This window comes from Lygodium microphyllum, chromosome 5, assembly GCF_053477565.2.
Source record: "Lygodium microphyllum isolate KBCC chromosome 5, Lygodium_microphyllum_v1.1.10, whole genome shotgun sequence".
NCBI classification, from domain to species: domain Eukaryota; kingdom Viridiplantae; phylum Streptophyta; class Polypodiopsida; order Schizaeales; family Lygodiaceae; genus Lygodium; species Lygodium microphyllum.
Genome location: NC_141139.1, coordinates 94,601,190 through 94,618,598, shown reverse-complemented (window position 1 = coordinate 94,618,598; position 17,409 = coordinate 94,601,190). Strand labels below are relative to the sequence as shown.

General features: G+C 38.0%; 1 protein-coding gene across 1 annotated transcript; it reads right to left on the bottom strand.

Moving 5' to 3' along the window:
- Window positions 1-1,985: 1,985 nt before the first annotated feature.
- On the bottom strand, window positions 1,986-7,163 carry LOC148036151 (uncharacterized). The gene has a single exon (XM_087678888.1). It carries the CDS (start codon window positions 7,161-7,163, stop codon window positions 1,986-1,988), a length of 5,178 nt encoding a protein of 1,725 aa, XP_087535014.1.
- Between the last annotated feature and the right edge of the window lie 10,246 nt (window positions 7,164-17,409).

Here is a 17,409-nt window from a genome sequence, read left to right as displayed (position 1 = left end):
TGGTCATTGATTCTGGTTGCATAAGCATAAGAGGGAATAAGATGACATGACTACAATTACTTCTGATACGGAAGGATTTTAGCATATTCAACTTGAAGCAAGAGGGTTTTGTGGTAAGGGCGTTCACTCTCTTCCCAAGTGGGATGCCATTTGGAAGTAACTTGTATCGTCTCACCATTAGCAAGGCGTAAAGCGATGATTGTAAATAGCTTGGCATAAATAGTGAATATGGCATCGAATTGGTGTAACCATTTTGTTTCAAAGGAGTTGAATTTCTTTGCCAAATAAATAGCCGGGATATTGAGTGATAACAAACAAGCAAAGACTAGAGACTAGAAGAAGGGTCACATTTAGTGGAGCTGATTTGGAGGTGAGTCTGAGTAACCTTCTTTGGAGCATCTTAGGGTTCAACTCGCTCAACTTGGTTGAACTAGTGGTGTGGGTTAGTAGGGATATTAGTAGATATAGCCTTAGGGTTTGGAATTTCAAGCACACTACTTTTAGCCACTATGTTAATGTTAGTAGAAGTTTTATGGACATCACTTTGCTTCATATCATGTAATGAAGTTTCACTTTGGAATGGTGGTAGAAGTAGAGGAAAGACGAAATTTTTAATTAGTCAACCTTAGAATAAACCACTCATAGAAGTTGGGATATAATAATGTCACACTAGGCACTCCGCGCCTAGACTCAGCCCGGCGCTTCGCGCCGGGGTGTGAAGCACAAATGTTTAATTTATTCACACATTCTTCCACTTAGTCATGAATCAAGTAGTCTTGCAATTTTTAAACCTCATTAAAAAATCTAATAATTCCACACAATAACATTGATTATCCAAACCGTAATAGTTGGAAAACATAATTGAAGCAAAAGTGATTTTTAAATATCACTGAAAGAATTCCAACTATAACAACAGGTAAATGGAAAAGAGTATAAAATGTTTTCAAAAAGATAGTTGTACTGTAGAAAATCAACTATCAAAAAGAAAGCTTTCTCTTCTTAGATGAATTATCAATCGTGGATCTAGCACGGGGAACATATGTGGGCGAAGCTGTGACACGCCCCGCCGCAGATTGTGCTACAACATCTAAAAACGAAAAAAAAACTTTAAAAATAAGGATATTAAATTTATAAAGCAAAATATTAATTAATGAAAATGGTAAGTATTACCTGGAGACGTGATATGATTGGCTCTCACATTAGTAGAGCAGTCGGCGGAATTTGGATGAAATTGATGCAAAGTTACAAAACATGATAAATCTTTAAACTCCCATTTACTCCAATCATTCGGTATGTATCTAGTATGGGACCGAGATATGAAGTACTCAACATCTGTTTGTCTAACATAGTAGCATTGGATCCATCCAAAATATAAAATTTCTACAAACAAAGGAGTGTTTCCATTAGTAAATCCATCATTGGGTAATCTTTCGATCACCCTAGCCAAAGTTCTCCGGATAATAGCATCCGTAGCAATAGTTCGCAATGCTTCTTGAAGTCTCATTTGATAAGGAGAGGCGCGATAATATTCAAATACTGTTTGGGCCATCTATCAATAAAAATTAGAAAACATAAAAATATATGATTAAAAAATAATAAATACACTTTGATGATATTGCACAAAAAGTTTAATGCAAATATAATATGATAGAAAGATGAAATAACTTTTATGGTAGAAATAATTTTAACACAATGTTCTCATATAGTAAAACAAACATACGTCCAACTTCACATAAAATCATGAATATCTATGCATACATGAGAGATATGATTAAAACATTAAAGTATTAAATCATAGAAAATAAGTCAAACTTGCTTTTCATCGACGAAGAACGCACTACTGAAAAAGAACATAAAAAAGCACAACACTACATTTTATAGATATGTGAACAAAGAAGAAAAAAAGGCGTTGATTGTATTAAAACAAAAACATTATGCAAATATAATATGAGAGAACAAACATTACACTTTTGAAAAAATAGAGGTTACAATACTTTCTGTAAAACTTCATTATATACAATATTGATTGTACCATTTACCATGTCCTCTTTCTCATCAATCAAGACTTTCAATCTATCCGGAGACTTTACTCTGGAGAAAGCAACATAGAGTTGACCATGAGTAAAGACTGGGGTTTTTAGATATATTCCCAAACATGATAACGTTTGGCCTTGAGATTTGTTGATTGTCATTGCAAACGCCAAACGGACTGGGAATTGCAAGCGTTTCATTGAGAAAGGAAGTTCCAGTGTAGTTGGGATGAAAGTTATCCTCGGGATAAAAACTCTGTCACCAATATTGGTCCCCGTAATTATCTCTGCATCAATGACCTTGTTATTGAAAGCCTTGCATACCAGCCTAGTACCATTGCATAAACCTTTAGAAGGATTCAAGTTCCTGAGCAATATTATTGGAGCATTTACTTTGAGCAGCAAGATATGAGGAGGAATACCTCCACCGAGGTCAAGGGAATTTAGATATTCCACAGAATAGAGGAATGAGTTCTCCTCGCTTCTATCCACAGAATCAGCACTGTAGTATTGTTTAACCTCTCCCGGCATCAGCTGCAATGCATGATTGTTTATCATTTCCACATCATTGTTTCGAGGTGCAAGAATGGCACGTCCACTAAAGAACGTTTTGTAATCAATTACACAATTCATTTCACAATAGACAAAATTGATCAAGTCTTGCATAGATCCTCCCTTCAACAACAATGCAGGTGGAATTTGCAATATATTATTAGTATGTGTTAAATCTTTTCCATCTCCAATGTCTTGCAACCATGCAACAAACTGACCCTCATCTGATGCGACCCGCATATTCTGTGTAAGTTTCAAAACATTGAAATATTGCCACAAATTGGAACAACATATAGCAGCACCGACAATATCCTCACAGGTACCCTTTGGTACAACAGGCAATATTTGCCTAAAATCTCCACCTAGTAGAATAACTTTACCACCAAATGGCATATCACACTGCATTATATCCTTTAAAGTTCTGTCAAGTGCCTCAAAGGTATTACGATGCAACATAGGAGCTTCATCCCACAAAATAAGACTTGCCTCTTTTAACAGTGCTGCAAGATGACTTTGAACAGGTATATTGCATGTAGAATTATTATCTGCCTGTAATGGAATTTTGAACTTTGAATGGGCAGTACGACCATGTGGCAAAAGCAATGCAGCAACACCAGAGGATGCTGTAGCTATTGCAATGCGACCTTGACTGCGAAGCTTTGCAAGCAAACATTTGTATAGGAATGTTTTTCCAGAACCGCCTGGGCCATCTAAGAAGAATGGTTTACCCAAACCACTATCAATGGCATTCATTATTGCCATAAAACAATTTCTTTGTCCATCATTCAACAAAGCTTGCATTGTTAAGAATGTATTCTCTTGTTCTACTTTATCATATAGTTGTTCATCAAGGATCAAAGGATTTGTATATTCTTGCATTGTCACCTCAGGCAATCCATGATACTCTGCCAAATTGCGACCATGTTGATCTAAAAGTTTTTGAATATGCATCAATGCATGATTATTGGCCTCATCTTGCATATCAACATTTCGCCTATTTTGCAAGGAGAGTCGATGTTTTATATCCTCTGTCAACGGACCTAAGAACTCTTCCCATAGAGCCCCAGGTCGGGCAGGCGAACAAAATACCAAGATGGATGCAAACAAATTTCTTAATTGAGCACCGGTTTGCATCAATGCAGCTTCACGCAAACACATTTGCCATTCATCATCTGTTTCCAACATTCCTTTTGCAATGCAAGCCTCCTTAAAAGTTGAATATACCACATTATCAACCGTACGCAATGCCTCAAACGATGTGCAACCCTTGCATACAGTGAGTAGTAGGCGCAAATAGTATTTTTCTCCACACATAGGTGAAACAAAGTATATTCGACCACATGTGTTTCCTTGCTTTCTCTTTGTCCACATTTTTTTGCGTGCATTCCAAACCCAAAACATTGGAAAGTCTTGATAGAGAACTGTGTTAGCATCAGGGTGCAAACGATTGCATGTAAACCATTCTGTGAGAGTTGTTTTTTGAGCATTTTCATTTTGCACCACATCACGTATGTTATCAGAGTCACGAAAGGAAACAGTATTCTCTCCAGGTAAATGTATTTGCAATCGTTGAATATCGGGTTTCTTATCATGAAGTTTGAATTCAAATATTCGCCAACATGCTTCTGAAGCCGAAATATATCGTGCATCTAAGTACCTCTCAATCTCATCAATATTTTGTGCATCAATATTTTCTACGACAATATCATTGGAACCGGAGCCACGCGTACTTGTAAACCGAATGGTTGCTCGATCATGGCCCTTATATACATATTTATACAAATATTTGACAGCTGCAATTGTCGAGCAAACCTCAACATTTATGTGAGCACTATACTTGGAACTCAAATAAGGATTGTAAGGCACTATCCATCGATTATCCAAGAGGTTACCATTAGCATTATGAGTTTTTCCATCCTCTCGACGTCTGTATAAAGGATAACCAGATTTATCAACTGTAGTTGTATGTATAAACTTTTTTGGATAATCCTTTATACGCTTTCCGTCCACCATGCAAGCACTTCTTGGATTGAACTCACCACACGGACCATGTATGTTACATTTAGTAATAATTCGATACAAATCCGAAAACCTTTCCTTATCAGGCAGCTCAGCGCACACCAGTCTATCATAATGACGTGCTTCTAGTGGCTTAAAGCGTGGTTCTAATATCAAGAGCGTATGTGAATGAGGCAAGCCTCTCTTTTGGAATTCTATGACGGACACATATCCAGCAACTTTACCAAACAACTCCTTTTTCACTATCGACTGCATCATGTTCTTATGTTTCAAATGAAAAACTCTAGCAGTTAAATCAGGTCGATCATGTGCACTTTGACCAGGCAACAAAGCTTCTGTAATTTCAGACCACTTAGGATTGCATGTCATGGTGATAAACAAATCAGGTTTACCTTTGCTACGTACAATTGCCATAGCATCTTGATACAATTGGTACATGAATCTTGGTCCACCTGTAAAGCTAGATGGCAATACTATTCTCCTGCCCACACCAATCCCAATGATATTAGCATCAACTGCATCCGAACCATTGACCATATCAGCCAATCCCCTATACATTTCAACTCGCAATGTTGCTTGATTATGACGACACCAAGCCAATCTACATTGCTCAATGCTACAATAAGCATCGACAATGTATTGTTGTAGCAAGCGACCACCTCTTAAAAGACATGCATTAGTATCATCTCGAATCTGAAGTCGAAAAGCATAATATTGCATTTGAGTGACACAATCTTTATTTGCAAGATTATTGGCATGCACATGAGCATCAATAAATGCATATGGAACTTTAGTATGCCATCCATCCTCTCCATTTGGAAAAAGAAGAACATATAACAGTGGCATATATGCCTTGTGCAAGTTAGAAATATAAATCAAATGGCCTTGTCGTGTGCGAACTTGAATGCTACGATGATCAAGTGTATCATCATCACCTTGTCCAGGCATGATCGCAGCAACCTCACTTGCAGTGGGAACTGAATATCGTCTAGACGTGGATCGATTTTGAAAAATGGACATTCTTATTTCTACTGATGGATTGCGTTGCAAGCTTGCACCAACTGCTATAAAGGCCTGTGCGTACGCATTGTGATCATGCATCATTTGTTGAAGCTCTTGTAGTAAGTCTGGCAAAAGCCCAGGTAAAACCCCCATGCGATTCAATAACTCATGATCAGTGTCATAAATGTAAAGTTGTGCAAACTTTGGCATTTGTTGTACATCCTCACTTGGCAATAGGGAACCCATCCGGTGATATATTGATCCATGAACTCGAAAAGTATAACCATTTCCATTTTGAGGCAAAAGCTCATCAATTTTTGCACCCATTGAAACAAAAGCCAATGCGCTATTATAAGCACGTATATTTTTTTTGAACTCTCTGCTTTGTGGATGTGTGCCATCAAGCAAATTACACAGAGGTTGTGGTGGTTGCTGTAGAGGTGGCAAAATTACTTTCCCTTCTCTACAGCAATGCTTTCCAATCGAAGTTGTACGCATTGTTTTAGTTTCATCATGCCACAACTTAGCCATGCAATGGTGACAAACCTTGCAAAGGGTACCAATTGCATGCAAATTTGGTTTTTGGAAGAGCAAAATTGTTACTGATGGATGAATATCCAAATTAGGTGGCATGTCATGGAGAATTGAACAAAAACCACCATTTTGAGGTAGAAATATAGGAGCTTGAATATTGTACTGGTCATGTAGCATCTCAGTACTTGCATCTGCATGATGGATAGCTTCATTCTCTTCTTGAATAAGGCGAGGCAATTGAACATCTAAGGACAGTAATGGTGCGCCAGGCATTTGAGCACTTATATCAATTTTATTTGTTGTAATGCGATGCAATTGTTGTAATTGCGTTCTTGCTCTTGCCCTGTGTCTACGTTCAGCTCTAGTAGCATCAAGCATTTGCCTACAATTTCTTAATCCACCATTTGGATTATTTGTGTTTCCATTTCTTTGTGGACTTATGCTACGTACCCCCACTCCGAAGGGTAGCAATTCATGGTTATCCAACATCTCAACATCTATATTGTGGATAGTTGCATTGTCTCCTTGACGAATAGAAGGTGGTTGAACATCCAACGGCAATAATGGTGCAACTGGCATTTGGTCACTTGTAGCTTGGATGCTATTGTATCTATCTCTATCTATGGTAGCATGATGTAGTTGTTGCAATTCTGTTCCAACTATTGCCATGTGCATACGTTCAGCTCTCGTAACATTAAGCATTTGCCTACGCACACTCAAGCCACCATTAGGATTGTATTGTCGAGTTGCAGTAGACATCTGAACCTCAAAGGATACCAAATCATGAGCAACAGAGCAAGATGCAGCGCGAAATTGATTCGTTTGATATAGCTGATTTGGGATACCGACATCCATATAGTTTCCATTTGCATGATGTTGTTCATACATATCTCTTGCATGGTCACGAACATGTAATTCAGTCCTAACTCTTGCAACGTGCCTACGTTTATGTCTAGTAATTTTGAGCATTTCTCTACGTGCACGTAATACATGATCTCTAGGCACAGAACGTGTTGCAAGTACCATTGTCGAGAAAAACCTGAGATAAAAAGAAAAATGTACTTTGATATTAGTAATCGCATACTTTTATGTCCTATGCGTACTAAATTTTATGTCCTAGGGAAGACTTTAGCAAAGATTTTCCTTCAAGATAAATTTGTTGTAAACACTATTTCAATATAAAATTTGAAGATTATAACATCACATAAGCAACAATATAATCTTACATGTGCAAGAATATAAATTGAAAGAGCATATTATGTCATTATCCTGGGGCATACAAAAGTCCAAATGACATGAAAATTCTCAAACCCAACAATAGAATGACATATCTATCGGAGGATCCGACAAAAGGTTATTGAAATCGCTTGATATGCTAAGAGCACTATGCATTGGATGATGAACTCATGCGACGATTCAATAGGTTCAACATTGCAGAGAACCTATTGAGGCAAAGTTTCAGAGATGTGACATGCACATCGAGGCAAATGCTCTCAGGTGCAAGCACGCTTGCATTCCTTTGAGCCAGTAATTCACACACTCCATCCTCTATACGATTATTGCTCTTAGCAAGGTCTCGCAACTTTTCTGCATGGTCTTCCAAAGAACACCCTGGCCAGTGCTTGCGAACCAACTCATAGATTTCTCCTATATAGCCCTTTATTTCATCTATCTCATCTTGCAACATTATCCCATCAGCCAAGCCTCCTTCATATTTTTCTGCCAGGATTTTTTTGATTCTTTGAAGGCGATCACCAAACTTTTGACAGAAGGAGTTTGAAGCTCTTTGACGTTTGTTTAAACTCTTGATTTGCTTCTCAATTGCATCTAACCGATGCAGGATCTTTAGGGATACAACGGAAGTGTTGTGTCCTTTGACACGTTTGAGGGCACGCCGTACTGACTTCCTCCTAGCCATGTCTTTGGCTTTACGCACATTCATTCGTGCATTGGGAGTACACAAAACAATGTCTGGTACATGGACATTGTTTCTTGCATCAGATGTTTCAGCATGCTCCATACTGCCATGGTTACACAAAGTATTAAGAGATCACACACACACACACACACATACACACACACACACACGGAGAATATATTTAAAAAGTAATTGAATACTTTCATGACGTAGGCGCACCAAAGTATTACAATATTTATGCATAAATGAGAGAGACACAATGAGACTATGTCGAGAAAATATCTAACACATCTTTTTCTCCACATCAAAGCATAAATATCCATACATACATGAGGGACATCATAAAATCATTAAACTATTAAAGTATTCAAGCATTGATTATAACTTAAATGAACAAAATATTAATTAAAATATTATTAGCACAAATCTTTAGTTATGAATTATGCATTTGCTATTTTAAATTTGACCTATTTAAGAAAGTTATAGAAATGGCTACCATTACACAAAACTTTTCTTTCCAAAAATTGTGGGACTCTTCTTTCCAAAAATATTTTATTGAGCCTACTAAACTTTGGATTCCTAAGTTCAATTTGGAAAGAAAAAGTCATAGCACTTGATCAATATTAACCACTAAAATCATCCTTACGATGTAAAGATAAGATAGAGAATTTGAAACCACGCAAGCCTTTATAGAGAATTTGAAACCACGCAAGCCTTTACCCAAAGTAAAGTTTGGGTCTTGCACACGGGCTAAAATGCCTATTATTTGGAAAAAAAAAGTCATAGCACTTGATCAATATTAACCACGCAAGCATTTTTCACATGGGGGTTTGGGTCTTGCACATGGGCTAAAAGGCCTATTATACATTCCATTCAACTTTAATGTAGCACAAATCTTTAGTTATGAAAGATGCATTTGCTACCATTACACAAAAGGACTCATCAAGGAGATTGATTAAAGTATTAAAGCATTGATTACAACTTAAATGAAGAAAATATTAATTAAAATATTATTAGCACATATATACATATGAATACATACTATTAACACAAACATAACAATGTTATCACACATTTTTAATACTAAAACACATACACACATTAATTAATCAAACACATACACACTATTGAGCCTACTAAACTTTGGATTCCTAAGTTCAATTTGGAAAAAAAAAGTCATAGCACTTGATCAATATTAACCACTAAAATCATCCTTATGATGTAAAGATAAGATAGAGAATTTGAAACCACGCAAGCCTTTATAGAGAATTTGAAACCACGCAAGCCTTTACCCAAAGTAAAAAGTTTGGCTCTATTTCTTTTTTAGGAGCATGCATTGTGAACTTAAATTTATCCAATCTATCTTAGTATCTCATGACAACATGCATTGAAAGGGAAGGTGAGTATGTACACCTACGTGTGTGTGTGTGTGTGTGTGTGTGTGTGTGTGTGTGTGCGCGCGCGCGCGCTATGGAGGTTGAGCTGAGTATGGATGTAACTAACCTAACTCCTATCTTATATGGCACTCAAATGATGACTCCATACTTCTATTACATTATAATGTACGGATCTACCTAACCTAACCCCTACCCTATGTGGCACTCAAACAATGACTCCAAACCTAGAATATTTTTTTAATGTATGATGTAGCTAACCTAACTCCAATCTTATGCGGCACTCGAACAATGCCTCTACACATAAAAACTTTTCCTCTCCCAGATTGTGGTAGTGGCTCCAATGTGCAGAATCTAACTATGAACTATCCCTTTGCTGCAAGATAGTGCTTTTTTTGTGAAAAGCATACCCTATTCTTGGAGAATATGAAGCATAAATAATATATTTACCCAAAGTAAAGTTTGGCTCTATTTCTTTTTTAGGAGCATGCATTGTGAACTTAAATTTATCAATCTATCTTAGTATCTCATGACAACATGCATTGAAAGGGAAGGTGAGTATGTACACCTATGTGTGTGTGTGTGTGTGTGTGTGTGTGTGTGTAGCATCTAACTTGTTTTAAAACATTATTATAGACCCTTGAATAGCAATCTATGTGGCACTCCAAATGGCAACAACTCCAAATCTTTCTTAAATTATAATGTTTGGATCTACCTAACCACACACACACACACAGAGCTTAACTTTATCCTCTCCATTATCGTCATGATCATAGCAATCAACCCTATTATTACTGAATGAATTATATGCAGGGATTATATGGAGCTTAAACATTGTTCATGTGTCATTATAACCGAGTCTATTAGTCCCCTCATCCATAGAAATCTCAGCTTTCATTTCGTGCAACATTTCACTTTCTTAATCTAGGTCTTCTCTATTTCTCACAATCTCGATAGTTTCTAAATAACACATCCCATAACTTGCATAACTTGCATATAACATATTAAGTATCTGTATTATCATCATCATCTCCCTGGAGATTTAATCACGATCTTTTTAGCATCTTATCATAATCCTATACACTACAAATCCTTATTTTTCATCTCCAAATTTTATCTTTGTTACAACATTAATCCAATAGTACCCATATTGCGTATCACTATCTTGCCCCTGTTCAATCATTCTAACCACCACTTTTAATTCAAAATTTGTCCATCATACCAAGCAACGCTAAAGAACTATCGATGGTGACTCCAAATCTTCCTTAAATTATAATGTTTGGATCTACCTAACATGATGACTCCATACCTCTATTACATTATAATGTATGGATGTAACTAACCTAACTCCTACCCTATGTGGCACGTGTAACTAACCTAACTCCTATCTTATATGGCACTCAAATGATGACTCCATACCTCTATTACAATCTAGGTCTTCTCTACCTAACCTAACCCCTACCCTATGTGGCACTCAAACAATGACGATTCGTACATTATAATGTACGAATCTACCTAACTAACTCCTATCTTATGCGGCACTCAAACAGTCCAATAGGAAGATAGTGATTGCATAGAAGCTAATTTAAGTAGAGGCGTGTGTGTGTGTGTGTGTGTGTGTGTGCGTGCGCTCTATGGAGGTTGAGCTGAGTATGGATGTAACTAACCTAACTCCTATCTTATATGGCACTCAAATGATGACTCCATACTTCTATTACATTATAATGTACGGATCTACCTAACCTAACCCCTACCCTATGTGGCACTCAAACAATGACTCCAAACCTAGAATATTTTTTTAATGTATGATGTAGCTAACCTAACTCCCATCTTATGCAGCACTCGAACAATGCCTCTACACATAAAAACTTTTCCTCTCCCAGATTGTGGTAGTGGCTCTAATGTGCAGCATCTAACTATGAACTATCCCTTTGCTGCAAGATAGTGTTTTTTTTGTGAAAAGCATACCCTATTCTTGGAGAATATGAAGCATAAATAACTTGTTTTAAAACATTATTATAGACCCTTGAATAGCAATCTATGTGGCACTCCAAATGGCAACAACTCCAAATCTTTCTTAAATTATAATGTTTGGATCTACCTAACCACACACACACACAGAGCTTAACTTTATCCTCTCCATTATCGTCATGATCATAGCAATCAACCCTATTGTTACTGAATGAATTATATGCAGGGATTATATGGAGCTTAAACATTGTTCATGTGTCATTATAACCGAGTCTATTAGTCCCCTCATCCATAGAAATCTCAGCTTTCATTTCGTGCAACATTTCACTTTCTTAATCTAGGTCTTCTCTATTTCTCACAATCTCGATAGTTTCTAAATAACACATCCCATAACTTGCATATAACATATTAAGTATCCGTATTATCATCATCATCTCCCTGGAGATTTAATCACGATCTTTTTAGCATCTTATCATAATCCTATACACTACAAATCCTTATTTTTCATCTCCAAATTTTATCTTTGTTACAACATTAATCCAATAGTACCCATATTGCGGATCACTATCTTGCCCCTGTTCAATCATTCTAACCACCACTTTTAATTCAAAATTTGTCCATCATACCAAGCAACGCTAAAGAACTATCGATGGTGACTCAAAGGGGTATATCGCTCTTTGATTGGCAAAGAACTCCAAATCTTCCTTAAATTATAATGTTTGGATCTACCTAACATGATGACTCCATACCTCTATTACATTATAATGTATGGATGTAACTAACCTAACTCCTACCCTATGTGGCACATGTAACTAACCTAACTCCTATCTTATATGGCACTCAAATGATGACTCCATACCTCTATTACAATCTAGGTCTTCTCTACCTAACCTAACCCCTATCCTATGTGGCACTCAAACAATGACGATTCGTACATTATAATGTACGAATCTACCTAACTAACTCCTATCTTATGCGGCACTCAAACAGTCCAATAGGAAGATAGTGATTGCATAGAAGCTAATTTAAGTAGAGGCGTATATGAGATTTACTATTATCATAAGGCTATCCAAAGCCTTGATTCTTACGTGAGGCAAAACATTCAAGAAATAGTGCTATGGTTTTCTTAAGAGAAAGTGGTTTATTTGAAACAAATGAGTTTCTAAAGGATCCAGACGTTAGCATTGATACGTTTTGATCTGATTTTTCTTTGAAGTGAAGAGACGAATCTTTAAACCAAGGAACTAACTTGCCAACTGATGCAAAGAAAAACAATTAGTTAGGCCTAAGCTTGCTTTAATGAGATAGATGGGCGGATAACACCCCATGAGACTTGCTACTGATGTCAAGTGATTAACCTATCTAACTACAAAATTGGGAGAAAATGACATATTTGGAATAATGGGATACCTGCAGCAGTTGCTCACTGAAGTCACTCCCAGCAGTTGCAACAGTCGTTCCCAGCAGTTGACCTATAGATAATCATAACTTGACTTATTCCCCCTCAATAATATTTAAGTGCACATGGTAGAGTAAAATCGGATACCTGCAGCAGGCTCCCAGCAGTCGCAACAGTCGCTCCCAGCTCTTCTACACAACTGTCACTCCCAGAAGCAGCAGCTCTTCTACACAACTGTCACTCCCAGAAGCAGCAGCTCTTTATATAGAGCTGGCTGGCCGCTGCTGCCAGTACTGCCACGCTGCACGCAGCTCGAGCAAACGCAGGTCGAGGAGGCACAGGAGGGGGCGGCGACGCCACGCAGGCCGAGGACGTCGAGGAGCTGCCGAGGAATCGAGGAGAGGAGCCTACGCGGCTCGAGGAGACCCCCGCGATTCGCGCGAGGGCCGACGCCGGTCCGACCGACGCCCGCGATTCGGGCGAGCGAGGGGTGCCCGACGCGTGGCACCCCCGCGTCTCTGCAAACGGGGGGGTCAGGGGCTGCCACGTGGCAGCAAGCCCCGACCCCTCGTTAATATATAGTAGAGATGATTTGTTTAAGTAACAAGTTTGATTTTTGAGTTTTGCATTTTAAGTTTTATGTTTTTGACTCTTTACATTTTTCGAGTTTTGTTGCAGATTTGAGTTTGAGTTTTGTAAAATTTTCCACCCTTACAATTGCTATTGCTTCAATCTTAATCCAGTGATCCAAATCCTTCTGCGATTTAGCCGTCGTAACTTGATTGGATGTGTTTTGAAATGCTAGGCACAAACGTGGATGGTCTCGATACTCTATCGATTCCATCCACATCCATGCACAAGCCTCCTATTCCACCATATGGTAGGAGTGTGAGAATCTCGGTGGTTAAAAAGAATCACCTTTATATACGTGCAGATGTCAAACCTTTTCAAAATGCGCACACCTAGGCCATTTGACAAATGTAAATCTTTGGCCAAGCTACGAAATCGTTAGAGACATCCCAGATTAGGCTTTTTGCACCACGTATCGTTCTTGGTCCCAGAAATGGAACCAAAATGTCAAGCCAAACACACCAATAGTCAAGACTTTGGATGAACTTCTATTGTTTTAGAAAGCTGCAACTCACTTTGGTGGCAACCTCTTACCTTGTTTCTCGACACTGCACTCTAACTAACCATGCATCCTCCTCTCTATTCCAAGAAAGCAAGAACACAAGACTAGCTTCGAGGTGTAGTAAACTCACCAACTTACTTTCTTGCATTGTAGTTTGAAAGCTTGAAGGCTCGAAGATGGTTCCATGACCCAAGCAACACAATCCAATATCATCGCTCCTTTGCATCCACCATCGTGAGCACATAAATCAGTCAAGAAGCTAGTAAAGAAGAAGAAGAAGACGACGAAGAGCTTCACCTTCCCTCAATCCCTTGCTCAACACATCTTTCACTTACTCTCTTTCATTGAATACCAACCATGGAGACATAATAATAGAATAGAAGAAGAGAATAGAAAGCTTCAATAGTTGTATTGATAGAGGTTCCATAGCATGGGTGCACCAAAAGGGTAAATACAATTGAGACCTCCCACCCTTATATGGATAAAAATTAGGGTAAGGTTTAGGTCACCTCTCTAGGAGGATGCACTGTTTTAAGGTTAGGGTCTACATCCCTTTTGTGCTTCAGCATTTGCATCCCCTTTGTGTTTTAGGGTTTGCACCCCTTTTGCGTTTTAGGGTTTGTGCCCCACTTTGCATTGTTTCACGAGTGATGGAAAGGATGAACTCACAGACAACCCCAAAACAAGAAGGAAAGGAGTGCCAGAAAGTGTATTGACTTTGTCAAAGTATTAAACTCTACAAGATACAATTTACCAAACACAAGCAAACCGACAACACAGTTAATATAGAACACAAAAATTAATAAACACTCTCTTCTATAAAATAAACATTGAAGGTCTTGTGTTCAATGTGAAAAACTCTATTTGGAAAAACTTGAACAAAACAAGATCACCTACCTCCTTGACAAGAACTGGAATTTGTATTAGCCGAATATTTCTTTTTACAAAACGTCCTCCTTTCAACCAATTTTCGACTTCTCATTTTTGTCTTGAATTTATGAGTGACTCTCATCTCTCTTTGCACAAACAGACTTCGAAAAGCTAGAGAAGGGTCCCTTCTCTCTAGTATTCTCCTTGTATATAGTTTTTCCTTCCCCTTAAACATGATACGATCTTCAAAAAACTTTTAGGAATTTTAGTGTTTACACTTTTTTTCTAAATAAACGGTATGCTTTGGGCTTTTCTTTAACATTTTGTGGAAACCCCAGTTAACATTAACCCAAGTTGGGTTGATAGTTACTTTAACAATTGAATAAGATGTAACGGGTGGGAGGAGAAATGGGACGTTTTGCAAGCCATCTCTCTCTCTCTCTCTCTCTCTCTCTCTCTCTCTCTCTCTCTCTCTCTCTCTCTCTCTCGTTTGCCATCATTTAGGCGCATTACATTTGGTGGAGATGACATCGCCAAGATCTCCTCTTAGCCCTCACAGTTCTAGACTTGCGACACAGGACGAGCCAATGTATCAGCAACAAGCAGAACATCCATCATACATAGATCAAATGCTGAATACTATAAATTCCATGCTACATCAGATGAATGTCATGAACCATACTCTCTTGGCCTTTCTTGAGCATCATCAACAACGTCTAGTAACTACATCAAATCCGTGAGTACGGCCTCATTTTTTTGCAGCATTACCAACTGAAGATGTTTTATCCTGGTTGGATCATTTTGATAATGTCGCAAGCTATCATGGATGGATGGATGAGCAAAAGACGAGAGAAATTCATACATTACTTGAAGGGCTGGCTGCAACCTGGTATGTGCAACAACCAAATCATATTAAAATCAATTAGCACAACTCTTACACTCGCTCATCAAACATTTTGCAAATCAAAATATTACGCAGTCATCACTAAAACAACTCAAGAAATGTGAACAACAACCAGGAGAAACTGTGGCTCAGTTTGCCATTAAATTTAATCGGATAATAACACCGACTAACCCTACTATGTCAAAATCTATGAAACTCTTTTTCTTGTGGCCTCGATTACGTTTAGATCTTGCCAGGCGAGTACGAGATCAAGGTCCACAGACCCTTCATGATGCAATACAAATTGCACAGAGGATAGAAGGGGTGTCATTGAAGATACTGAGATGCCGAAAAGCAAAAACAAAACCAAAGTTGTATTGGATGGCCCAACACCAATGGATATTAATGTCCAAAATGCACAATGGGCTGAAAAGCGTTCTTTACCTGTTTGATATTTTTTATTGTAACAAATATGGCCATGTGAAGAAGCATTGCAATTGACTCAAAGCGAAGCAACCTCAAGTTCAAAATGTCCAAGTCAGGAACAATACAGCAGCCACATTTGCCAGTGTGCTGGAAAACCTTTGATCAAATAGTTGTTGAGGCAAAGCCATTCGCATGTGCAAACCTCTACAATTCAAAAAACAAATAGTTTAGTTGCATTAATAACACTTACCATAGGCACAACCTTAGTAACTATTTTATTAGACAGTGGAGCATCATTTTCATCAATTAGACATTCACTAGCACAAAAGTTACAGCTTAGGATACAAGAAGCACACCCAATTTTAGTACTTTTTGGGGACACAAAGCATTTATATCACACTCACCAACAAGACATAGTACCATTACCATTAGCCGGACAGACACTTTATCATGCTGCCTATGTACTTCCACACCAACTATTTCCAATTACATTAGGATGTGACTGGTTAAGAAAACATCAAGCCATATTAAATTTCAAGGATGAAGTCTTAGAACTTCCCAATTCCACACCTATTCCATTCACAACATTGCCACGCACTAACTATTTTCAGCAGGTACATATAGTAGAAGTACCTGAACAACAATGATAGAAGGACATCCAAAGAATCCTACAAATATATCCAAATCTTTTACCAGCAACTTCAAAACAGACCACCATCAATGCACGAGTGTGTCATGACATTCCAACATACCCAGGACCACCCATAAAGATGCCAATGCGTAGAAGGTCACCCATGGAAGTTCAAATCATAAATGATGCAGTTAAATAAATGCTAGCTATGGGTGTGATAGAACCATCTAAAAGTCCATGGGCAGTTGAGCCACATCTAGTGAAGAAACCAAATGGACAATACCGCTTTTGTGTAGATTACAGGCCCTTGAATAAAGTCACTATTAGAGATGTTCACCCCTTACCGAGGTTGGATGACTTACTTGACCAATTAGGCAATTCTAAATATTTTACTTCAATCGATTTAGCTGCAGGCTATTGGCAAATTCCATTAAATCAACAAGATGCTCCCAAAACGGCCTTTCGCACACCAATGGGCCTATTTCAATTCAAAGTCATGCCTTTTGGGTTGACAAACCCTCCAAGCACTTTTCAAAGAATGGGCAATAATTTATTCCAATATCTCATAGAAAGGAAGGTACTTGTCATCTACTTGGATGACATATTAATCCGAAAAATATGATTGGACAGTTGACTGTCAAAAAGCCT

What these genes read in the sequence shown, in the direction of transcription:
- LOC148036151 (XM_087678888.1), bottom strand. Translation starts at nt 7,163, where the DNA reads ATGGTACTTGCAACACGTTCTGTGCCTAGAGATCATGTATTACGTGCA.